A 25842-nucleotide genomic window follows, 5' to 3' on the forward strand; every position below is an offset into this window, starting at 1 on the left:
AGACAGTAAAACACACTCACAGGGTATTCGGACACCTACACTCAGGATGGTTTCTTTGACGTGGAATTGCTAGGTCAGATGACAAATGTTCGTTTTCATCTCTGAGTTCTGTTGTACAACTACACCGCTGTGTGCCCTCACCATCCATGGACAGCAGGGCCTAACTTCTCTTACCTTCCTCTTACTGCAACATCTTGAAGAAAAAAAGTGGGCTGTTTTCCACACAACGTGTGAGAACTGATTACTCGTAGTTTGATTTTTTTTTACACGTTTATTTATTTTATTACGCATTGTGGTCTATTTCATTACTTTATTCACTCTGTATTAAACCATATGCATAAAGACCTTTGCTTATGTTTTGAGTTTTCAATGACATTTTGCCTTTTTTTTCTCCTTATTTACAGGAGCTGTTAGTTCCTTAGGACACCTCTCACTTAGGTATACTTGTTGCAAGCCCATCCACCTGGTTTATTGTTTTATAATTCTATGACCTAGTTCACTGCTCAGCCCTTTGCCGTGATGTTCTTACGATGTGTAATTTTCTATGAACTGCCGTGGGGATCCCTTCCGCGTCCTTGTTTTATATCTTATTAAAAAGTCATTCTTGCCATTTCAAGTACAAAAGCAACATTTTCTATTTTTTTTTTAAATTTTAATCTTTAATCGCTTGATTCCCATCTGGAAGCATTTTCAACATATGGATTGAAGTAGAGGTCCAATTTAATATTTTACCAAACCTAAACTATTCATAATATTCTACTCCTGGCCTGTGATTTATCATGTAGCCGAATCCCTAGGGTAGTTCAGCATATTTATTGACTGTATTCCATTCAAATTTTTGGCTTGCCTATTCAGATGACAGAACCAAATTCTCTTGTCTATTGTAACTGTGTAATGTAGTTTAATATACTAAACGCAGTCTCTCATTTGTCTCTTAAAAAAACACATTCCTGCTATTCTTCTGTGCTTATTTCATTATAAGATATCTTAGAATTAGAAGTAGTCTCTAAAACAGAAAACCTGTTGTTAAAATCAGTACTTGTCACTGGAAGTTAAAGACTTGGAACTGGGACACTGGCCAGTGGAGAAGGCACTGGCCCCATAAGCACAAGGAGCAGAGTTTGAATCCCCAGGATTCCTGTACTCTCTTTGCTGTATGGTGGATCACAGGCAATCTTGGTCGTGTGAAGCAGAGACAAGCAGGCTGGGTAGACTGGGTGAGTTAGTGAGTGCTGGGTTCACCGAGAGACCCTGGCTTAGCCAATGATAGGTGAAAGGCCGCTGAGGAGACTTACAACATCTGTATCTGTGAAGGCACTCACACATGCTTACACATACACGCATGCATGTGTAGCACACACATAATACACATGCAAAAATGAGTCATTACTAACGTGAAGGAGATGATGGTAGGTATATAGAGGAAGATATATATGTATATATGTATATATATATATATATATATATATATATATATATATATATTCAGTTATGGCTCTGAGCATCATTTGAAACTTTTCTTATACTTCTGAAGTTTAAATTTATACAATTTAGGGCCATAATGCATATTGTAAAGAAAATTTGTTCAAAAATTTGTTGGATGCTCATTGCTTGTACATGCTATTAAGCTTATTTACTTTCAAGGTAGATATTAAATTATTATACAGGTTTTAGTGCTGTTTTAGATGTTCAATATTTCATGAGTAAATATACCTTTGGCTCTTCCTCCCCAATATCTCCCCTTTTTCTGTTTCTTGACTACACTAGCTCTTTATACTTTCCTAATGGGTACGTTTATGACACTTTTTTTCCCCATGAATATGAGGTTTTTTTGAGTAGAAAAGGCTGTCAGTCAATTGCTTCTAGGTTCCAGGTCTTGCTTCGGAGAATGTTGCCCATCCCTCACCCGCTCAAGACACATTCCGTGTTTCCATCCAATATTTAGTTTTCATTTTACGACGAGATTTAATCCATCTGGAATTTATTTCTATAGAATTCATGAGATAAAAATCCCGCTTTATGTTTTCCAGATGGGTAACAACATTTTCCCAACATCATTTATAAAATTGGTCATTCTTTGCTTGCTGGTTGGAAATGTCACTTTAATCATCTTCTGAATAGATCAGTTTTAGTTATTAAGGCAGAGCTTAAAAAACCATGGAGGAAATGAGTTGCAGTAGAGAAGAGAAACACAAAAAGTAGATAAAGAAAAAAGAATAGGCACTGGGAGAAAGCCATACACAAATATTTAATGTCCTTAATAAAACAAAAAGGCCCGTCCCAGCAAAATCTAGAAATATTCACAGAAAATACACTCACAAGTGATTTCAGTAAGGAAGACCTCAAAGATAAAAACCAATAAGGTACAAGTCCTAGGTGGCTCATTCTTCAGTCATTGTTTAGCTGCTCTCGCCATCCTGAAAGTTCAGAGATGTCTGAGGATGGATCAAAAGTCCCTTTAAGTGAAAGGCAAAGCCGAGAATGAGAAAACAGGGACAGAACCAACAGTGTCTTTTCATCTTGTAATTCAAGGCTGTTTGATCTGTGAGCCTTTGCCTTCTATTTTAACTAATTGTGGAGTAGAGGTCGACAGGCTGAGTCTCAACAGTTCTCCCTTTTAACTCGAGAATCTGGGTAAGAGTTCCTCGTGGGAAAAGACTGGGATGGTTTGAGTCCACGCTGCACGTTGGAACCATTGCAATCCTTTCAGATTCACGTCTCCACAGCGTTCTTCCCCACACTCTAAAAAGCTCCCATTGAACAAAGATGCAGGGTGCTAGTAGTTGATCCCGTCAACACATGGACGTATCTTCACGGCTTCAAGGCCTGTGGGATACCAGAGCCAGTGGCAGAATTGTCTTACACTTTCACCCTGGAAGCTCTCAATGTTATTGATAAGTTTAAGCCACCGATTTCTAACAGTCATTTACAACAGCAACCAAACTTGGTGGAATAATCAAAGACAGAGTAGTATGCTCATCTAAAGCACAGTGGTGTAGCATTTAAGACTCACTCAGTATGCACGAAGCCTAAGGAGGATCCTGAGGCTGTCCTGCACAGCATCGCACAGCAAACATGGACGCCAGGCTTTCTCACTAGAGGAAGAATATGCTTACAGGAAGGATAGCTGATTGAGCTTTAATCAGCCAGCAACAGCTCCAGCAACTGCAAGTGAAGCCCTCTCCTTGGAGGTACGGGGAGGGGTTTGGCATGTACTGTGGACGGGGACGGAGGATGGAGTCCGCGTCCTACGTGATTAAGCTATCTCTCTACAAATAAAATGTAAACAAGTCTCAAGACGCCGACCTAAGGGAGATGACTGATATTCTGTTCCGTTTATGACAAACGCTTGGATATCTAAAAACATTACAATGTGCATGAGCCTACAATAAAAACATACAGTTTTAAAGGGTAAAATAATAATTATAAACATACAACTGAGTATATTTTTAGCATTTCATCAGAGATAAAACCTAGACTAAGCAAACAGACATTTTTCCTGTGATCAAAGCAGCCAGCATAAGGGAATGGAAACACTGGCAGTTAAGTTAAATGCTCTCTTTAGCAGATTTTCCTGGAAAAGCCTTGAAGACGATGTGTCTATTTTTGACCATCCATTAATTACCAAGCTGGTCCTGGTTGCTCTCTGACTTCCTGGCATTCCAAGTTAAGCCAGATTTTGGACAGACCTGAGGAGGAGGGCTAATTACCGAATACTTTCTTGAAACACAAGAAAGTCTTTCATGAAACCAAGCCAAGCCTCAGATTTGAAAGCACTTAAAATTATCCTTGCAACAGTCATACTACTTGATGGTTTATTTTTGGAGGCTCAGTGTTTGTTTTTCTGGATGGCAAAATTCATAAAAAAATATGCTGTGAGCAATCAGGCAGTAAAGAGTGGCTCATATACGTCATAGGGGCACATATATGTCACAGGAGCACAGATATGTCATAGGGGTACATGTATGTCATTGGGGCACATACATCATGGGGCACATATATGTCATAGGGGTACATGTATGTCATGGGGTTCATATATGTCATAGGGGCACATATATGTCATGGGCATATTATGTTATGGAGGCCACATATATGTCATGGGACACATATATGTTATGGGGGCTACATATATGTCATTGGAGCACATATATATCATGGAGGCACATGTATATCATAGGGGCACATATATGTCATAGGGTCACATGTATGTTATGGGGGTTACATATATGTCATAGGGACACATATATGTTATGGGGGCACATATATGTCATGTATTCAACATAAAGCATCCAGCACAGTTAGTGGAGGCTGGGGCAGTTTGAGAAATAGTGTTTTTTTTTTTTTTGCTTTTTTGCTTTCCATTGATGACTTTTATTATAAAATATTTTTATTATTTTTAATAAATCTCTCTCTCTCTCTCTCTCTCTCTCTGTGTGTGTGTGTGTGTGTGTGTGTGTATGCACATGAATGCAGTCAGTTCTCACAGAGGCTAGAAAAAGACTGTCCCCAAAGCTGGAGCTATAAGTGGTTGTAAAACCCGCTGAGGAGATTTTGGGATAAATTCCGATACTCTGTAAGAGCAGTACATGCTCTTAACTGTGGGATATGTCCCCAAATCTCATTGCTAAGAACTATGAATAGTACACCTTTAAAAATTGTCACATTCTTCACCTTATGTAAATACAATCTTGGCCTTAACTTTCATACACTTATTATAAAAAGCTACCAATCCATTCCATTCATTTCCTGAACATTTTACAACCATGACACAGTTAAAAACAAAAAGCATGAGGGATAAAAGAAGTAGAAACTACTAGAAAACCAGTTAAAGCTTTGTATAAAATAGATTTTTTTTAATAAAACTTGTTATCAAACAAGGTGGGTAAATACCATACCATACCATACCAGAAATTCATAGATTTTTTTCTTTAAAAAGTCATTGTCCCAACTAATTGTCTTATGGTTGCCTCCAATTTAGGAAGTTTTCTGAATAAATGTCTTTGAGTTCTTGGGGATTCTAGCAAGGCTCGACTGATGCCTTAAATTCTAACATTGAAATTTAGAGTTGTTTCACAGATTACCAAGTCACATTTTCACCATGTATTTAAAAGCAAGAGTCACTTTCAAAGGTTTGGAGTCACTTCCACCCAGGATTTACAGAGCTGTGGAAGAGAAAAACTAATTCATTAGTGGGAAATGAAGCCACTATGATTCCCAGGAGGAACGAGACTGTCACCACCTTCCACCAACTTGTTCTTGAAACCAAGCTGGGGCCAGGGATGGCATTTTCCAGGACCCATGCCTCTCTCTGTTACTGTTGCTGCTCCTGCTGTGGCTGCTGGCAGCCACCAGAAACCATGGTAACACAAGGGGCCTCAAACACCTTCCTCAGTGCATGCTAGTGCTCCTTGAGTCCTGATTCCATGATGCACCTCGATAAGGCAGAAAAAGGTAACTGGGTATTCAAATACCAATGGATCTGTAGAAAGTGTGACTTGCAGGTGTCTCACTGATATCTCCTAGCTACAAAGCTGCTAGAACCCAGGTGGCTTGCTGTAAACTTTGCGCTACTCAAACCCAAAGCCGTAAGGATGCTCTAAGAACACACGAACCATGATAGACTCTCACCTTGGTCCAGAAGAATGGGATTCCTGTAAAGGCCTATGCAGATACCACAGCTATTTTTCTGCACTGAGGAAGCTGGGCAGCATTAGTTCCTAGCTTCCAGCCCACGGCAAGTTGATTTTAAAAGCATTTTTCTCTCCTTTGTTCAGCATTCACTAAATGCACTTTTTAAAAAAAAAAAAATGTCACAGGGACATTGCAGAAAACATCGGAGGAGAGAGTGACATAGTCCAACCAATCAAAAACTTCTGTACTATTAGGCAACTGGGGAGAGCAAGGGATGGGGGAGGGGTTGGCAAATGTCTGCCTTAAATCTTTGGTGGGTGTGCTACGATGTCCTGTCTACAATGTTTCAAGCAGTTCAATATGAACCAATCACTTAGAATGGTTCTCGGAGCAGTGTAATGTCCGCTACCAGAGCAGGAGGTTGTAGCGACAGCCACTTGTCGTCAAAGTTCCTTCCACTCAGATGAAAAAAATAGAGCAGTACCTTGGCTTTGATACAAGATCATCTCATCTTGTTTCCTTTAAAAGTGGTGTATGCAAATATGGCTGGTAAGAAGTGAATGAGTCAAGCCTCGCGGCTCCATGTTGGAAACAATAGTTAAGGTGTCGTCGGGTAAGACTCCTCAGAGGTGACAGGTGAGGTTCCCAAAGGCAGAGCCTCCGGGGAGGCGTCCTCCCACTCACTGGGCCCGCTCTCAGAGAGCTGGTCTGGGCCACTGTGCACCCTTTTGGGGCTTTCTGGATGATCTTGCATGAAGTCACGCGTGGCTATGATCAAAGCCACAAGCCGGTAGAAGTGCAGAGCCATCACTAGGGAATTCTTCACAGCAAAAAACACCAACATGTGGTTGATCACTTTGAAGTAGATCATCAAGACGAGGCGCACAACGAGGAAGGGACCATCTTGGATGAAGAAGCTGAGGCCAATGGCCCATAGATCCGCACTGTACTGACACAGGAAAACCCTAAGGAAGCCCCTGGCTTTCACTGAGGAAGGGCATACAAGTTTCAACTGGACTGAAAAAAAAATGGAAGAAACAACGGTTAACATGCTGAAAAGCATAATGGAGAGGGGCATGGGACAGTCATTAGGGTGGTCTGGTTGTGAAGGAGGAAGGATGACTGTCCAGTTTAATGTGGAGGAACAGGGGGGCATCTCTCCACCTCAGCCCCACCCTGATTCTGGTCACGCGGTTCCATCCACTTTAAAGATTCAGCATCCGTCTTCCAGCCTCCCTGTAGGGAACGATCCATTAAATAAAACTATATAGAGAGGGAGGTGTAAAGGAAATTGTGTGCGCATGCGTGAGTGCCTGAGTGCATGCATTTGTGTGTGTGTGTGTGTGTGTGTGTGTGTGTGTTTGTGTGTGCACCTATAGTTGATGGTTTGCTGCAGAGAGCTGTACTCAGGGCCTCAAGTCAGGGAGCCTGGCACTTTCCCCTGACTCCCTCGCTCTCTAGCACTGTGACATTGGCCATGTTGCGTAACCTCCTGGCATTTTAGTCTCTTTCCTGATACCTGTGATACCATGAATCCTAAGACAGGGGTCTCTACTCATTGGCTTGTTTTTCGGTTAGGATACCACCCTGTCTCCCTTTCTGCTCAGCCTCCTTCTTCATTCTTCCTCTTGGGTGAGGCGGGTGTGTGATTTTTCTTGACCAGTAAGGGCAGAATATGAACGACAGTTCCCAGCACAGACCGTTCCAGATGCATTTTCTCTACATTGTGCCCAGGTACGTGACGCACGTGGGCTAATTCTGCTGGGAAAACTCAAGTGTTTAGAATTTGAATTCAAATTTAACTCACGTTTAAATATATTTTTCTAATGTTGGTGATGGTGTGTGTATGTGTGAGAGCCCGAATAAAAGCCAGTATTTTATTTGGTCCTAATTCCATCTTCTTTTGTCTCCCAGTTTATGACAGACCGAGTATAATTACATAGGTTTTTGAGTTTTTATTTTCCAGTTTAACAAAAGGAGAGTCCATTAACAGATGAAACTTTTGTTTTAATTTCTACGATGTGAATTTAATTCAGGGTCAAGGGTAGAAAAGAATCCTTTTTGTAAGAATAAAGCCTCGAATTTGGAGTTTTCCAACAATGGATGTCTCAATCCAGCAATGCCGCGCAACTATCATGAGGCAGCTCTCATATGAGTGAACGTAATGGACCGCTTGTTAGAGAATACAATAGCAGTTTAGTCAGGAGTGACATTTGGTCTCTGTTTTTTCAACAGCTGCAGGGAATTGTCACCTAACACTGTCATCAAATTTCTTTTTTTTTTTAATGCAAACTTTCTAAGCAAGTCTGTAAACCACAAGATAGGAGAAGGCTAGTGAATGACCATGAAAGACGAACCTAAGGTCAGTAACAGCCATTTGTAAGAAGCCATGCTCAGGAAATTGCTGCTGGTAGACCCCTAAGGTTAACATTATTCAATATATAAAAAATGGAGCCCAGGAGTCTATCAGGACGACAGCTGGCTGGCTTCTGGCTGGGTAATGAGTACTATGTACCTCCTAAGGCCTACTTCAGCAAAACCTCTTCAAGTTGTTTGCATATATGCAAAACCTCTTCAAGTTGTTTGCATATATTGATTTTTGATTAATAATCTGTAATTGGATTGCATTTTTCTTTCTTTTTTTTCTTTCTTTTTTTTCTTTCTTTTTTTCCTTTCTTTTTTTTCCTTTTTCTATTTGAGAAAGGATCTCAGTATGTCACTGTGGCTAGCCTAGAACTCACAAAGTAGATCAGCCTGGCCTCAAACTCCAAGATCTGCTTGCCCCTATCTTCAGAATTCTGGGATTAAACGAGGGCATGGCCATGCCCAAACTGTGTTTTGATTGTTTAGTTTTGTTCTTTGTTTGTTTGCTTTCCTAATTTAAAAAAAAGCCAGGCAACTCTTACTATCTATCTGGGAAACAATTTTATCCAGGAAACCGTGTGCTTAAGAAAAGACCACCAGTGTTTTCAAGACCTCTGCATCTTGTGATCCCAAAATGCACGTATTCCAACTTATCCCCACCCTGAAGCCACCAGGAAGAGTGTCGCAAAGAAAAAAAATTATAATAGTCAGGCTTCTCCAGAATAAAGCACCAAGGAGAGGAATTCCTGAGTCACATGTCTAACATGCCAAAGAGTTATGGCGTGGTTCCAAGCTGGCACTGACTACTAGAATGTCCTTTGATCATAAAACAGTTTTGTACCTTTGCTGTCCATCTTGGGAGCCACATGGGGCAAAGGAGTAGGTAAAACAGGGCTGATTGTAGTGGAGGAACTCCGTAAGTTGAGAGGAGCTGAGGTGGGAGGAGTAAGGAGAGGAAGAGGAGGAGTAAGGAGAGGAAGAGGGGAAGGAAGAGGAGGAGCAAGGGGAGCAGAGACATAGGAGGATGGAGAGCCACGCAGGTTTGGAGAGCAGTCCTGGGTAACAACTTATATCTAGGTTAGTCAATTGGAAAACATCTCCAATTGTGTGGGCATCTTGTTCTTGAGCATTACCAACTATATAAAGCCTTTGGATAAGCTAAGCATTAGAGTCTCATTTTCTACCAGGCCCGTGTGGATGGTGGGATGATCTGGGCTCAGCCCAGCCTTGTGGAGACAGCAGGGAAGATTGGCAGAGCCATCTCCCATGCTTGTATCTTGTGGGTGGAAGGGCTGGTGTCTCTGGCCTCCTAAATGGGCGGCCTGAGCCTGGCAGCAGTGAGAACATGCCACTGTTCACGATTTCAGGCCTTGTCTAGTTGGGAAGATGGCGGCTGATTAAGAACAAGCATATCTCCATCAACAGCCAGTGTTGCTGAAGAGTTGTTCCTTTGGTTGGATGTAGTACAAATCCATCCAGCTGTGTGTAGCTGGTGGTTACTATACAATACAGCAATACTACAATAGTGTAGGAAAGCACTAATATGGAAGGCCAGCTGAACAGTTTGCTTCCTGCCAACTCTTAAAGATTTACATAATCGTTAAAGTTAGAATGAGAGCTGGCATTAATTGAAATCTTAATTTTTCCACACTGGGGCTTGAAATTGTTCCTCTTACATTACATGTGGGTCTCAAGATATGATTGGATGAAAATATGGAGACTACACATTGCCAAGTTACTAAGCATTCACTGCATTACTGAGTCGTCACTGGAACTGCTGGATCATCCCATTTCACAGGTGGAAAACTTTAGGCACCTATATCTCAACTAATTTTGGCAGGACTACAGACACTAAGCAATAGAAGGATTAACTGAGTTGAATATGAATCACTGTAATTAACTCTTCAAATATTTATTATTATTCATTTTGGGGGGTCTTTCTGGAAATTGAATTTTATGTAAACAAGGCTGACTTCAAACTTTTTATGTAGCCAAGGATGAGTGTGAATCCCTGCTCCTTCTGCTTTCACCATCAGAGGGCTAGAATTAAAGGTTCAGATGACCTTGCGTAGCTACACTTACATATCTTAAGTTCACCACACACCAAAGTGAGTCTACACTTGGTTTTCCTGAGTCTCAACCTTGGAATAGGACTAATACTAGGCTATCAAAACATGACCTCACTCAACTTCCTCCTTTGTGCTAGTATGATTTATATTTAAGACTAATAATTTCCTATTTATTTACACACATATGAAAATATTTACCTGCCAGATCAAGGGGAAACTGAAGCATACTCCAGGTCCACACCACAAGAATGCCAGAGACCAGAGCCGGGTTATTTCTAGAAGACAATAGCATTTTAAATGAGCAGTCAACCACATGACCACATGCAGACAAGAGAGATAATAAATCATAGCTTGTTAGGGACTTAATAAAGATTTTGTGAGTCTGCAAAATACATTGTGTTATAAAAAATCCATAACAAAAACAACATGCACAGTAATGGAACCATACAAAAGATTGGGTCTTTGGCTATACAGCAAGTTTGAGACCAGCATGGTCTACATGTGATCTATTCTTTAAAGACAAATAATAATTATAATAAATGGGCATACAGCCTATTGATGCCATATTTTTCTCTAATTTAATGACACCTTAGAAAGATTACAGGACAGAAATGCTATCAGGAACAGTTAAATACAGACATAAGTATTCAAACACCCAGTTTCAGTAACGATCTCCCAGAAAAGGTGATGATAGCCCCAAGACTCTATTGAAAAGATAATCCCAAAGGCTGGAGGACTGGCTTAGTGCTTACGATCACCTGCTGCTTTGCTATTGCAGAGGACCTGGGTTTGGTCTGTAGCATCCAAGGGCCAACATAAAACCATCTATAACCCTAGTCCACAGGAATCTGACCTCTAGTGCCAGGCACACGTATTAACACAGAGGGACACATATACACACAATTATTTAAAAAAAAAAGAAAACTTTCAAAGAGATAACTCAAAAGGGCAAGCTGATGCTAATTTACCCAAAGCTTAACACAGTAAAGGAAAACCACCCTGGGGGGAAAATTGCGGTGATCATTTCAGTAAACAATGAGTTGCCACGAAGTATAGACTAAAAGGCAAAGTGTGTGTGTGGGGGGGTCTGGGATGTGGTGTGTGTATCTGTGTGTTTTTGTATACATATATGTGTGTCTGTGTGTTTAGCATATGTATGTGTGGTTTATGTGGGGTGTGTTTGTCCGTGTACATGTGTCTCTGTGTGTGGTCTGTGTGTGTCTATGTGTTTATGTGTGTGTGATGTGTGTGGTGTGTTTATGTGTCTGGGTATGTAGTATATGTATGTGTGGTGTATGTGATGTGTCTGTATGGTGTGTGTACATGGTTTGTGCATGTGTGTGTGTGTGCCTGTGTATGTGTAGTATATGTATGTGTGGTATATGTGGTGTATATGGTGTGCGTGTGTGCATGTGTCTCTGTGTATGGTATATGTATGTGTGGTGTGTGTGTATGTGTGTTTGTGTGTGCTGTGTGTATGTATATATAGCTATTTATATAGTATATCTATGTGTGGTGGTATGTGTGTGTATGTGGATCTGTCTGTGTGTGTAATATATGTATGAATCTTGTGGTATGGTATGTGTGCATGCATCTGTGTGTGTGTGTGTGTGTATGTGTGTGTGGTATGTGTGTGTAGTGTGTATGTGTCTCTGTGTGTTTGTGTGTGTCTGTGTGTGTAGTATATGTATGTGGTGTGTGTGTGTCTGTGTGTATGTGTGTGTCTGTGTGTGTAGTATATGTATGCATGTGGTGTGTGTGTGTGCGTGTGTGTATTCCTCCTTCACTATTGTATCCTCAATCCCTAGAACAGTACCTAGAAATGATAGGTATCCAGTATATATTCATAAAAAATTTTGATTGGACGTACAAACAAAGGGTCTGTGTTCAAAGAAACTCCCAAATGTCACAGACCCAGAAGAACAATCTGGACAGGTAGCTTCAGAAAGAACAGAAGTTGCATAAATGCAAAGATACAAACAAACAAGCAAGCAAACAAACCAAGACCCTCATGATAGAACAACAGATTTTTGTTTCCAACGTTTCCCAAGTGAGAGTTTTGCCTGGAGAGTGCTAGAGAGGGACCCGGAAGTATGATGGAGAGAAAACTTGATGAGGTGATTTCAGGGGTGTCCATAAATGTTTCAAGTGTGGAGACCTTGAGAAATTAGAGCTGAATTTGTGAAGGAAACTTCTAAGCTGTCATCATCCACCTCAGCAGTTGATTTGGAGAAGGGTTTGGTGACAGAAATTAAAGTTTCCACCTTCAAAGGGAAGCCGGATTCCAAAGAAGAGAAGGCGAGTTACCATTATCACCTCCTTAGGTTATACAAGTGAGTCATCAGAAGGTGTCTGCGAGGCCTCAGAGAAGGCAATAATTACCAGAGTCCTGTGGGTTATACAAGAATAACTTGCTCTCAAATGAGCTTATTTTGTCTTTTTTTAAATTTTTTTTTTAAAAATTAACTTGGGGTTACCAGACTGATAATGCTATAAATTGATAATAGACATTCATATCTAGATAAGCCTCCTTCAAATATCTCCCATGGTATCTTATTAACAAAATTAAGAAATATTGTGAGCGAGGACGGTTAGGTGGATTTCAGCCTGAGCAAATGAGTCCCCCAATGTACTCTAACTGATCGCCACAGGCTCTGTCTCAGACTCTGCTCCCCTGTGTGGTTTGATCAATGACCTCGGTGATGATGCCGATGGAAGGCTTCTCATGGGCATTCAATACATGGAAGCGGAGAGCGGTTCTCTAGAAAAACCCAGTCATGAGCCCAAAACGATGTGACCGAATAGCCTAAATTAGGGTGGAGCAGAATAGCAGAGATTCCTGTCCCCAGGAGCAGTGAGTGTTTTTTTCCCTTGATATTTAATTATGTGCTGATGGCGGGACATGATTTATGGCTTTCCAGAGTCAAATGCAAGAACAGGTCAGTTTCCAAGAAATGTAAAATCCAATTTTAAGCGGAAGTCCCTTGAGAATGTAGACTAACTCGCTGCTTCTTTACCTGTCAATGTCTATACAGAGCAAACCTTCCCTTTCTAACGAATATTATATATGGTTTCTAGGACTGTACTTACTCCTCTAGTAGCTCAACAAAGAAGACATCTGTGGTTTGATATGGAAACTAAGACGTAGTAAGTTGGCCAAGTATGTCCAAATAGATTTTCTGGAAAGGATAAAGCTAGATAGCTGAATTTAGCATCTATCCTCTTTAAAAGAGTGGCTGTTAGCTTCATTTTGTATATAAATGCATATGTGTGTGCATGTGTATTTGTGTATGTAGATTCCCAAGGAAGCCACAGGGAGGCAGCAGAGCCACTGGAGTTGGAGTCACAGGCAGCTGTGAGTTTCCTGACTTCGGTGCTAGGAACAGAACTCATGTCCTCATGTAGAGCAGTACACACTCTTAAGTGCTGAGCCGTCACTCTAGCCCACATCAAGTCTTTTAGCTAATTTTGATGAGCTAATTCTCTCCTGGTTGTGGCGGAAGAGATAGGCAAAGCAAATTTAGGCAAGAAGGATTTATCCTGCCTCAAGGTTTGAGTGATGTCACCTTTAAGGGTAGGTCAGGCATTCCGCGGGTAGGAAGCAGATAGAAGTTAATGTAGGCACTCTGCTCATTCTCTGTCTGTCTGTCTGTCTGTCTGTCTGTCTGTTTCTCATCTTTCCATTCATCCTGGTCCCCTGGAACCCCGTGTACAAACTAAATAACTCACTAAAGACTGTCCTGACCACCCATATTCAGAGTAAGTCTTCCTTTCTCAGTCAAATCTGTTCAGAAGTTCCCTCACAGATACTCCCAGACATGTCTTCTAGATGATTCTAAAGCCCATTATGTTGACAATAACAACTGTCACATCAGCATCCTGGTACTGTTACCAAGAATTAAATGGTAAGTTTTAGTCCTACTGTATTTTAGAATGATCAGCACACATCGGAAGCATGTACCATGCTTCATGTTTGAGGAAAGAAATTTATAACTTGCATAAAAGGACAGAGCCTATCATTACCAGGAAACTCAGGGCAGTGTTAGGGAGGGAATAGATAGAGAAGCTGAATGTTTATTCCCCTTTGTGCTTAAAGAGATCCAGAGAAGGAAATAAAATAAAACCCTGTCTTGTAAGTTCAGAGTGAAAGCTCAGCCTTGGAGGATTTTTAGATGCATCTATCATTTCTAAAAATACTACCTAAAGACAGAATACATCACTTCTGGGACAGATAGCCTCTGATTTATAATAGGCTCCATATTTACAGTTTATATAATAATATAGGTACATTTATATTATAATATATAATAATTATGTATTATATATAATCTTTAATATATAGATGTATAATTATAGAATTTATATGAAATATAATTATATAATATAATTATATAATAATATAATAATCCAGATGATTGAGCATGACTGTATCTACAGTCAGAAAGCAGAGATAGATGAATACTCAGTGTGTCATCTCATTTTTCCCCCTTTTCTGTGCAGTGTCAGATCTCAGCCAAGCGAGTGATACCATCTACACTGAGGATGAGCCTTCTCATCAGAAATGAAAACATTCAGAAGTAAAATTGCTGAGGTGAGTGTAAGCTTTTATTCTTTTTGGTTAATGGGAAGATAAATTACTAACTTTTGATGGATCATCACAACCAACTTAGTAGGTAAAAATTAAAAAATAGGAAATGACAGGGGCTGGCTCAACCATCAAGAACTCTTCCAGAGAACCCAGATTTGATTTCTGGCATCCACATGGAGACTGACAGCTGTCTATCTTGCTAGTCCCAGGAGATCTGACACTGTCTTCTGGCCAAGTGAATATCAGGCACGCATGTGGTACACAGATATGCATGCAAGCAAAACACCCACACACATAAAAATAAATTTTAAAAAATATATAAAATAAGTCACGTTTTGATTATTTTCCTAACTAATCTTTTTTAACATAGAGGTTTTTTTAGTATAAAAGAGATAGTCTGTGAATAGGATTCATGGACATTTAAAAATGTAGCAAAAACATTGAGACAATAAAGAAGAGAAAGAGAAGAGAAAGCTCGAAGGTTTCAGAAAAAAAAAAAAAAGATTTCACTGAGAAAACTGAAGAGCGATTGAGCCCAGGAGAAACTTAGGAAGGGCCTTTTCTGCATTGTCAAATATTCTGAGATATAGCAATGGTGCTGGAACATACTTTTTCTTTTTAATAAATAATCTGTGTTCAGAACTCATACAGAGAGTGTTCCCAGAGGTGATGAACTATTTCTCCTGAATAGGCTCAATTTAGACTCATGAACATTTTGAAAGAGAAGCCACAGCCAATGGAAAGGTCAACAGATATCTCTCCCCCTTAACAAATATGGGTTATATTAGACACGCTGTCAAAGATCACCGTGCATGCTGGGGAAATCAACCATAGACAAGCAGCAAATTCAGCAACATTGACTCTCCTTAATGTAGCACAGTTTCAGGTAAGAGCAGTGAGTGTCTACCGTGTCCATGCTCACGGCTAAGCTGCCTGAGAGAGACATTGTATTAGGATAGAGTTAAAAGCGCAAGAAGAATTTCTTCCAGATGACTGAGGTTGGTAGGAAGAATCACAGCAATATGCTACAACAAAACGTGGGAGAGGTTTTAAACTCTAGGCAAGAAAACACTGGAGGACTCCTGAGGAGGAGGGGGAGTAGCTGATGGACGAGGAGGTGGGGTGGGGGTGGGACGGCTGATTGAAATGGATGGGGATTTCTGTTTGTTAATTGAGTTTTAAAGTGAGGCCCTGAAGCTCCCACAAACACTGCAAGATGGAGCCCCATCGTTCTCTATGACATTGTCTGCTTAAAACAGGTTCTTTAATACATCCATTTAAGACATGGATCTTACAGTCTGTAAGAAAGATGAGAACTGGGAGGAGATTACAACTCAACAGGAACGAGAAGTAAAGAGCCATTTTAGATTTCCTGTAAGAAATGCTCCAAGGAAGAGAAAGCCAAGGCTGACTGTGGTTTGAATATGAAATGGTCAGCCCTCCCCCCACTCCCACGCCCGCTCTACGCCTATGTGTTTGAATACTTGGTCTCTAGTTTGGTCCCCAGTTGGTGGCGCTGTTGGAGAGGTTATGGAACGTTTAGGAGGCGGGGCCTAGCTAGAGGAAGTACATCACTGGGGATGAGGTTTCGGATTTTTTATAGCCAGACTTTTCTCTCTCTGTTTCCTGTTTTCCAGGCCAGCTTCCTGTTCCTGCAGCCTTGCCTTCCTCCTTAGGATGAGCAGGACCTGTCAGGACCTGTAAGCCAAAGCAAACCTTTTGCCCCCGATTCGTTTTCTGTATGCCAACAAAACATGTTAAGGCCATCTCGATCAATCAGAAATTGGGTTTTGAAAGCGAGAGGTTCCTTGTGGCTGAGTAAGCTTAGAATGCAATTTGAAAAGCCCCACTCAGGCTAGGCATGTGGATACATGTCTATAACCCTAGCATTAAGGATGCAGAGTCAGGCTGGTCTCCATGAGTTCAACACCAGCTTAATCTATATAGTGAGTTACAGAATCTCCAAAGCTACACAGATACCCTGTCTCAAAGAAATAAGAAAGGAAGAAGGAAGGAAGGGAGGGAGGGAAAGAGGGAGGGAAAGAGGGAGGGAAGGAGGGAGGGAGGGAGGGAGGGAAGGAAAGAGGGAGGGAGGGAGGGAAGGAGGGAAGGAGGGAGGGAGGGAGAAGGAAAGAAGGAAGGGAGGGAGGGAGAAGGAAGGAGAGAGAGAGAGAGAAGGAAGGAGAGAGAGAGAGAACAAAAACAAGCAAGCTCACACTTAGAAACTTAGAGATGTGATGGTCCAGAGACATGATGCGTTTACTGAAAATTTACAACTAACTTCAAGACTGTAAGCCAACTCGTGTGAGCAATTAACAGACTTCAAATTTATCAGAAAATTTCTAAAAGCAAAGTTATAGGGGTGGGGGGAGGGCGTGATAAATTGTCCTGTGCACTCAGCTAACTAAGAAAGTCGAGGCACATGAAGAGAGGGCCCAACGGGCCATATTTAAGTGACGCTTCCTTGAGCATAGATGCCCATCTGAATGCATCACATGTCTTCAGTGGGACTGGCTGTAAGCCTTTAAAGGTTCCATAGCCATTTCTGCTCTTGGTATAGACCAACTGCAAACTACATCATGATACTGGAACTGTGCAAGGTTCAGGCTAAAAGTAACATTGAAAATCAAACAAATACATTAATAAGATAAATAAAAATAAAACACATAATATAAAATGGATAATAATAATATTATTATTTACCAAACATTATTATAAAACAAATAAGTAATAAAATGAATGGAAAAAATAAAATTAAACAAATAAATAAGCCAATGCATCAGCCAGTGTCATCCAGAGGTTGATTGATTGCTCTGATTAAGAAAACAAAGGGAGAGGTCTGTCTGGAGAAATGTTTCAGTGGTCAAGAATGCTTGCTACTCTTTGAGAGGACCCAGGTTCAGTTCCCAGTGCCTATCAGAAACTCCAGCTCCATAAACCACTTTCTGGTCTCTGCAGGCACTGAATACATGTGGAGCACACACATACCTGCAGGCAAACTCATATGCATAAAATAAAAACATTTATAAGGTGACAAATGAAGAAGCTGGTGATGATGACAGAGATGAATGGAAAATGCTCCATTATCAACAAAGTATGTGATACGTCAAAAACCAAAAACAAGGAGCCTATAACCAAAGATTAAATGATTTATACAAAGCAAAGGCGTCAAAGCAGCTAATCTTTCCAAAACTGGAAAACAGTTCTGTGCTCACGCTAAAGAAAAATGGAACATAAAAGACTCAACAAATTCACAGACTAAGTAAAGCATACAGCAACTGTGTGGAATGAATAGAGACCCTCAGAGTCGACAGGACAGGGACCGATGTGAAAAAGTCGACTTGAATGACTCCATGGTTTGGCTTCAAGTCTAGATTTGAGATGGCAGAAGACAGATGAGTGGGCCTGGCAGATAGACCCATAGCAAATATGTCATCTGAAGCTCAGAGAGGTCAAATACGTACAAAAGGAAGAAGCCAAGAATCTGGAAACATGCAAACACACGCTCAATAGCAACCTTAGAAAGGGGTCGGGAAAAGAAAGCAGGGATGGCTGACTTGTGTGCCTAGATGTAGCACAGCCCCACTGCTGGTAAACAGAGAAAGGGCATCTTTGGAGGCAGCAAGCCGATTCCTCATGTGCAAGACAACTGTGGCAAAAAAAAGAGTAAATCTGAAAGGAGGTAGTGGTTCTCCAAACAGTTGGTTGAGTGAATGGCCTATATGCAATATAGATATTTGTATCACATATGTTGTTCAGAAGGAAAGCTTGTCAACCAAGTAGCCTTTGTAAAAACAAAGCTGTATTCGTCAAGCACAAAGGCAAAACAAACTTTTTTTTTTTTTTACTTTAGTTTAGTCCAGGTAAAGAAAGACTTGAAAAGTGTTAGCAGGTTTGTCAAAAACAAAAACAAACAAACAAAAAAATCAAAAAACCTAAACAAACAAACAAAAAAAACCCACCACCACCACCAACAAAACAACAATCCAAAACCAATACCACCAGCTGATTTTGCCCAATGGGATGGAAAGGGATCTCACCCTTTTGTTAAATGAAAATACTGCTAATGATCAAACCACAGTGTGTACTGTAACATACCAAGGCATGATATATGTATTGGTATAATAGCCCTCGAGAGGAGATTGAGGTGATTGAGGTTCATGAGAAGATGGAGCCATGAGGAGATAAACTAATGCTGTTGTATTTTACTGTAGCTTCATCAGGATTAACCTATGAGAGAGTGTAAGCAAGAACTGGTCCTTCTTATGCAAGCAGAACACCCTCGGTTCACATTTAAATCATAACATCAGAATACAATAGAATTAAAATAAAAATGAAGGAGAGAATTTGAGGAATCATCATCTATGTGAGAACTAATTTTGAACTATATTAAATAAAAGGTCAAGACATCAGAATTTAGAGGACCTTAAGACAGCCTTGCTGAGAAATAAACATGGGACGTTGGATGCTGGAGAAAAAAAGACTGGCGATCTAAAGTCTGAGTAAGAAACGAAAATAGAAAAATCATCAAGTCAATAAAACCCACAGGTTTGTTTTCATAAATAAATAAGTTAAATAATTAATTAATAAGCCGATAAGTAACACCCAACAAGTAAGCAAGCCCATCCTCTCTAGGGAAAAGAGAATGGGTCAACATTTAAACCCAGGAAATGAAAAAGAGGACTCAACCTCTGAGTCCACAGAGATTAACACATGTATGCTAGCAGCAGGAGTTCTTCATGACAAAAGGCCGCTCATTTACATGAAAGAGAAAAGATACCCTTGAGGGAAAAGCACAACCACAAATAAGAAAAATGTAAATTATCTAATTAGTCCTAGAGGAAGAAATAATATTGAATTAGTGAGTAGAAGAGATGAGGAAGGAAAGATGTGAAGGGAAGGAGGAAGAGAAAGAAAAGGAAAAGGAAACCACCTCCCATAAAGTAAAGGCCTGGCCCTGATTACTTCCTTGGGGAATTCTATAAAATCTTGAAAGAATTAATATCAATTATGCAAAAATTATTTTAAGAAAATAGAAATAAAAAGAATGCTTCCTGGTATGTTTCTAAAACCCACTGTTATCTGGATTCAAAAGCTGGAACAAGACACCATTAGAGATGATACTGTAGACCAATACGCCCCGCGGACAAGCCGGAAGAAATGAGAAATGTTGGCAAATCAGACCAAAAACCACATCACAAAGGTCTATGCAGCACAACTAAGTTCAATTTATCCCGGCATCAAAAGTGGTTTAACATCTGAAGATCAGTTAGTGTAATATAGTCCTTTTTTTTTTATAATAAAGGACAATCAAAATAAAAATAGTATCAATAAAGGCAGATTTCATGGTATTCAATACACATAAGAAAAACATTCTCCCTAATGTAGAAATAAAAAAACATTTCCTCAAGTTTATAATGATAGTCTGTGCCATCAAAATGGCAACCGGACCCTTAACAGAGAAAGACAAAATGTTTCTCTTAAGACTGAAGTGTTCAATTCTACTGTATCTGTCTGATGGAGAGGAAGGCTACAAGATAGTGGAATAAGACAAGAAAAATAAACTCATGGAGTATACTTTGGCAACAATCAGAAGTGTCTTCACTTGTAAATAGGATGATCTAACATTGAGTAAAACCTGGAGATAGAACAGCATATGCAAGCTTTGTGTTACCAAATCATTTTGTAGGTAAATAATGGCTCCACTAAAGCAACTAAACATGAGAAAAGGAAATTAAAGAAAAGGAAAAAAGAAACTCCACTAGAGAGAATATAAGGAATAATAATAATAATAATAAAACTATAAAGGAAATAATAAAAGACTAAAGAGAATCATGTAGAAAGGCAGAGAAAGGACTTGAAAGGCAAAGGTGAATTGAAGAGTATCTATGATATAATATAACATCCCAACAGCAATTTCTCCTCCATCCCTTTCTCCACCCCTCATCTCCTTCACCTTTGCCTCCACCCTCTCATCCACCCCTCCTCAGTTTCCCTTCAAAAACTCCAGGTATCCCTGGGATATCTGGAAAATCAAGAAACAAGGCATATCAAGTCACAGTAAAATTGGTCTCCCCCCTCCCATATTAAGGCTGGGCAAGGCAAGCCCGCAGGAGGACGAGATCCCAAAAGGAGGCAAACATGTCAGAAGCAAGCTCAGATTTTTCACATTCCCATTTCACATTCACATTTGTAATTCTGAATCTTCCCAAATAATCATTCAGGTTAGCGCATTTCCTGCAAGACCACAAGGTTTTCCGTTTGTATGCTTGTTGTTTGTTTTGGTTTGTTGCTGTCTGTCTGTTTGTTTAAGTAAAACAAGATGATCACAGTCACATGGCTAGGTAAAGCTCCTAGGTTACCAGAAGCAATAGTTTTTAGGTAGCAGTGCTTTTGTGTCTACCAAAACCACTGTAAGAGTGAGGTTGGTATGAAGACAAGCACACACATGCCTCGTTGAAGCTCTTATTCCTGTGGTCAATTGATTTTGAATAAATATACCAGCTGAACCCAGAAAGAGTATCTTCAATATGTATTTTTGAGACAATTAGTCCAAGCTGGTACAACAAATAATTCTGCGTCAAAGCCAAAAATACTGAACTTGAAGGTTTATCTCAAAATTAAATAAAATGGAAACACACATACACACAAACACACACAGAGAGAGAGAGAGAGAAAGAGAGAGAGAGAGAGAGAGAGAGATGAAAAGTCCCATAGATAGAAATTGATTTTGGATTTGTTCTTATTTCCTACATATGGTAACAAGATACATGACCTAACAAGATACATGACCTAAAAGAGACAAACCAGTACATTGTATTACAGAGAACTCTGTTACTCATAAGACATCATTGAGATGCTGGAAGAGGGCTCATCAGTTAAGGATTTAAGGACCTGGGCTTAATTACTAGCATCACATAGTGACTATCAGCCATCTGTTATTACAGTTCCATGGGATCTAATCTTGTCTTCTGAACAGATTGACAGACAGACAGACACACACAAACACAGAGACACACATGCATACATGCATACACATGTGAACCCACACAGACACACACATGTATACACACATGCACACACGCATACACATGTGAACCCACACACATACATGTATTTACATGTGCACACACACAGGCACAGAGACACACACATGTGCACATGCATACACACGTGCACACACACACACACACACACACAAGATATTTTTGGTATTATTTTTTCCAATATATGTGGGACTTGAGACAGGAACGTAGCACTTGGAAGCAAGCTTTTTGAAGAGAGGAAAATCTCTAGATACATTGTGGGACTTGACCATGGGGTGAGGTGCATTTGAATTATAAGGTACAAGGGGGCAGATGGGAAGTCACAAAAGTCCACTGGCACAATCCGGAAATACTGAAACAAAATCATTTCTATGTGAGAAAATGCAGTTGAAAACAATATGTAAAGATATTTAGAAATAGAATCTGTAACAAAAATCCTATATTTTCTATGGGAAGATGTTTGCAGGATACTCAAGTTCTTAGAAAATGTTGTATAACATTAGCATAACATAACATCCATACTATGATGCTATAATAAACCTGGAGTCATTTCTAGAACACTTTCTATCCACAGATGAGAAGCCTGCAGATACAAGGACCTATTCTAATTTATTCAGCCTCATTAAGCATTAACCTGCATGAAACGCAAGTTCAAAATTTCCAAAATATATACTCAGAAAGTGTTCGGATTGACTTGTAAGTGGCAGAAAAACCTTGGGGAGATCATGATTCTTAGAAACATCGAGTGCTTCCTAAATTCTTGCTGGACCGAAACAGTCCTGTTTTGGCTGAACTGCGTTGATCTTTGGTTCATAACTTGTTTACGGTTTTGCTCCCCGGGCTCTGCCTAACTCGGTACCTGGCACATGTTAAATAACAAATCAGTTCTTAGTCAATTAAACTGTTGCAAGTGACTTCCAAGGGTGCCTTTTTTTATGGGTCAAGCAATTAAATAAACTTATTTAATAATCAACATTTATTGGTAAACACGGGATCCATTACCCTTTGATGATACTTCTGGATGAGACGCGCAGAGCCCATTAACATAACTGGGTTTGGCATTTCACTCATTTTATGACTAGCTACATAAAACAAAGCCCTCTCTGAGCCCTTTACTGTCCTGCGTTGTCTCTCTGCTCTGTGGATATTTAGCATACATGCATCCATCTACAGATAGATGTCAGGTCTCTGTAACTACCCACGTTCATAATTTCAGGGAAGCCATCGTGATACATTCACGTTCATTTAGTAATGACATTGTATTACAATGATCTTGATGTATCTGAAATTACTATACAATGTAAAACGCTGATCAACCATAAGGCATTGAAACCACCACACAAAAATAAACACCGTGACTACAGCCCTCCAGTTCATATTTGATACCTCAGAAAAAAAATGATGTCGACTTAATAAACTAAAAGAAAAATTAGTATGCATAAAACAATTCCTGAAAACCTCTTGCTTACAAATAATGAGTCACACTGTGATTGAGAAATTAGGCTTATTTAATAAGTTGGTGTGTTTTGCTCGGGCTTTATGTTTTGTTGTTTGAGGAGAGTGGGAAAAAGTAAACCGTAGCATTAAAAGCCAGCCTCATTCCAATTTATTTTTATAGCTTCATACAAAACAACCCAAGCTTAAAGTACATCCAGGCACGGAGACTCAAATCCCTAATGGGAAGAAAGCAGTTCCATAAACAGATGTGATCATGGATTCTGAGTTTACTTGCTGGTGGCAAAACTAAAAGTACCAACTCAATAAGTTTTAATTTATAGGCATCTCCACCAGAAAGCCTTTGGGCGCTTTGAACAAAACTGACTGAAAATAAAATTCTGTATAATAAAACTTCATCTGCTCCGTTCTTCTTCTCACCGGGAAATGTAAATTCTTCATCTGGAGAAAGGAATGGTGTCTCCATGGCTCTTGGAACTATGTGATCTCGGAGGAAATAGTGTTATTGGATCTACTGCTGACACTTGGTTGAAGAAGAAAGAGATACCCGAGGGTCTCCAGATACCTGTAGTCACTATGATTCTGCCATGATCCTCCTGGACTTACAGTGTAACTACACGGGTCTCTTCTGTTCTACCCAAGGTGAATATATCCTGTCTCTCTCTCTCAGACCAAGTCTCCTTCCTGCATTTCCTTTTTTACTATGAAGATTGGTCCCTAGTGTGTGTGTACATATATATATATATGTGTGTGTGTGTGTGTGTATGTATATATACATACACATATACATATATACATATATATATAAAATGTGATGTATATGTGAATACATGTTCATGCATGTTCTTATGTGTACTGATGTGTCTGCACATGTGTTTAAGTGCATATGAAGCCCAGAGGTTTGACGTGGGAAGTTTCCATCTATAACCCCCACCTTAATCTCACTGGACACAGGATTTACTGATTCAGTCTCAACAGTTTTCCAGTGAGCCCTAGAGATTCTCCTGTCTTTGTATCTCCAGTGCTGTGATCCTAGACACACACACGGACACACAGCAACATGCCTGGTGCTTACATGGGAATTCTGGATCCCAACTCAGGTCCACACAACAACATGCCTGGTGCTTACATGGGAATTCTGGATCCCAACTCAGGTCCTGGGACTTGCATAGAAAACAATTCACTAAATAAGTCATCCCATGAGCTCTGCCTTTAAAAGCCTTGCATATGCTACGTACAGACAGTGGAACATAGAGCCAGGTGGTGGTACAAATAACAGAACATCAAGCCAAGTGTGTGATACTGATCTTGAATCAGGACCTTACCTGACATCATTTTCCTTCAGAGTCTCAGTAGTGAACTCTAGTATGTCAGCCGCCGTCCCCACAAACATCAGAAGAAGTTCTGAGAGTTGGTCTCTAGTGATGGTGCCTCCAATGGGGAGAAGCCACCGTCCAATGATTAATATTAGCAGGAGTGTCTGGTGAAGTCCTAAGGTCCAGACCGGTTCGCATACCATGGATATGTTGTCGACAAAGCCTCTGGCCTGTGGAACAGAGACATCACGATTAGGAACCATCAGTGTGTAAATGATTATCTATTTCAACATGGTTTTCAGCTCTTGGTAAACAGTGTGTCTTTGTCAGCATTTTCCAAGAGTCATTGTTTAATAACTGAGGAAAATGACACTCCTTTTAGCTAAACACTCTACAAAGAAATACAATGTGGTTTTTAAAGCAGGACTTACTTAATATGTGGATAATTTAAACCTTACACGGCTAATAAGATGGTGCCTTGTGATATTTAAAGAATCAATTTAATAAATGTTTTAAAAATCGTTGGGTGTTTTATTATAGTCCTTAATAAAGTATGACGCATAACAAACTTTGATTAGTTCCATACTAAAATTATAAAAACAATCCAATATTTTTCTTTTACTGATTTAAGCATCTGAATTTATTAACATTGGAATTTTTACAATCTTCCTTTAATTAGAAAAAGTGGTGTTTATCTGTTTATTCAATGGAAGAGAACAATTGTAATATTTCCTTTCTTTACTCTGAATAATTAGCATTTTATTCAATAATCAATAATTCAGCCAGAAAAAAGAATAGCCTGCCCTTACTCTTAGGTTTGAACAAAATGTTAGATCTCACAGTATATCCTGGAGGAAATACCCTTCCCATTTAACTTCTAAGTAAATTTTAAAGTATGTTACTATTGACTTAGACTAAAATATTTAAAGACTACAAGATCTATGTCACAAGTAGACAGGATAATGGCTCCAGGTGATCTATGCAAGCAGCATAATTACTATGTGCAAAATTGACATTTGGATCTCATACCAAGTACACAAGAACAAAGCAAGAGAAATGACTAAGTACTGATCAAATCCACGCAGGAAGATCAAGAATTTTTTTTTGTCACCTCTTGACATTTCTCCTGTGTGGCCTCACATCCAACTCAGTTAACTCACAGGGGTAAAACATTATCATGATAAATATGACTGTTTTGGTTATGATGAAAATCTGAGTGACTTGTCCATGATGACACAAGTAAGTTCTAACTGAAACTCAGACAATAATGGGTGGATCGCTCTTTTCTACTCTGGGACTTATTTTAGAAAACTCCCTTCTGTGGTAGAGACCTCTGTTTGTCTTGAGTCACTTCTGTAAACTATTTTCAAAGT

General features: G+C 39.8%; 1 protein-coding gene across 1 annotated transcript in view; it reads right to left on the bottom strand.

Annotated features, from left to right (window-relative positions):
- Window positions 1-4825: 4825 nt before the first annotated feature.
- The window catches only part of Tmem26 (transmembrane protein 26), a 46257-nt gene continuing 25240 nt past the window's right edge, over window positions 4826-25842 (bottom strand). The window contains exons 4-6 of the mRNA XM_028780287.1: window positions 24479-24699; window positions 10263-10339; window positions 4826-6648 (exon numbers count right to left, since the gene is read on the bottom strand). Coding sequence (XP_028636120.1) covers window positions 6230-6648; window positions 10263-10339; window positions 24479-24699 — 717 coding nt within the window. The 3' untranslated portion in view covers window positions 4826-6229. The remainder of the gene's footprint in view (window positions 6649-10262; window positions 10340-24478; window positions 24700-25842) is intronic.

Source organism: Grammomys surdaster, unplaced genomic scaffold (assembly GCF_004785775.1).
Source record: "Grammomys surdaster isolate TR1022 unplaced genomic scaffold, NIH_TR_1.0 367, whole genome shotgun sequence".
Lineage (NCBI taxonomy): Eukaryota > Metazoa > Chordata > Mammalia > Rodentia > Muridae > Grammomys > Grammomys surdaster.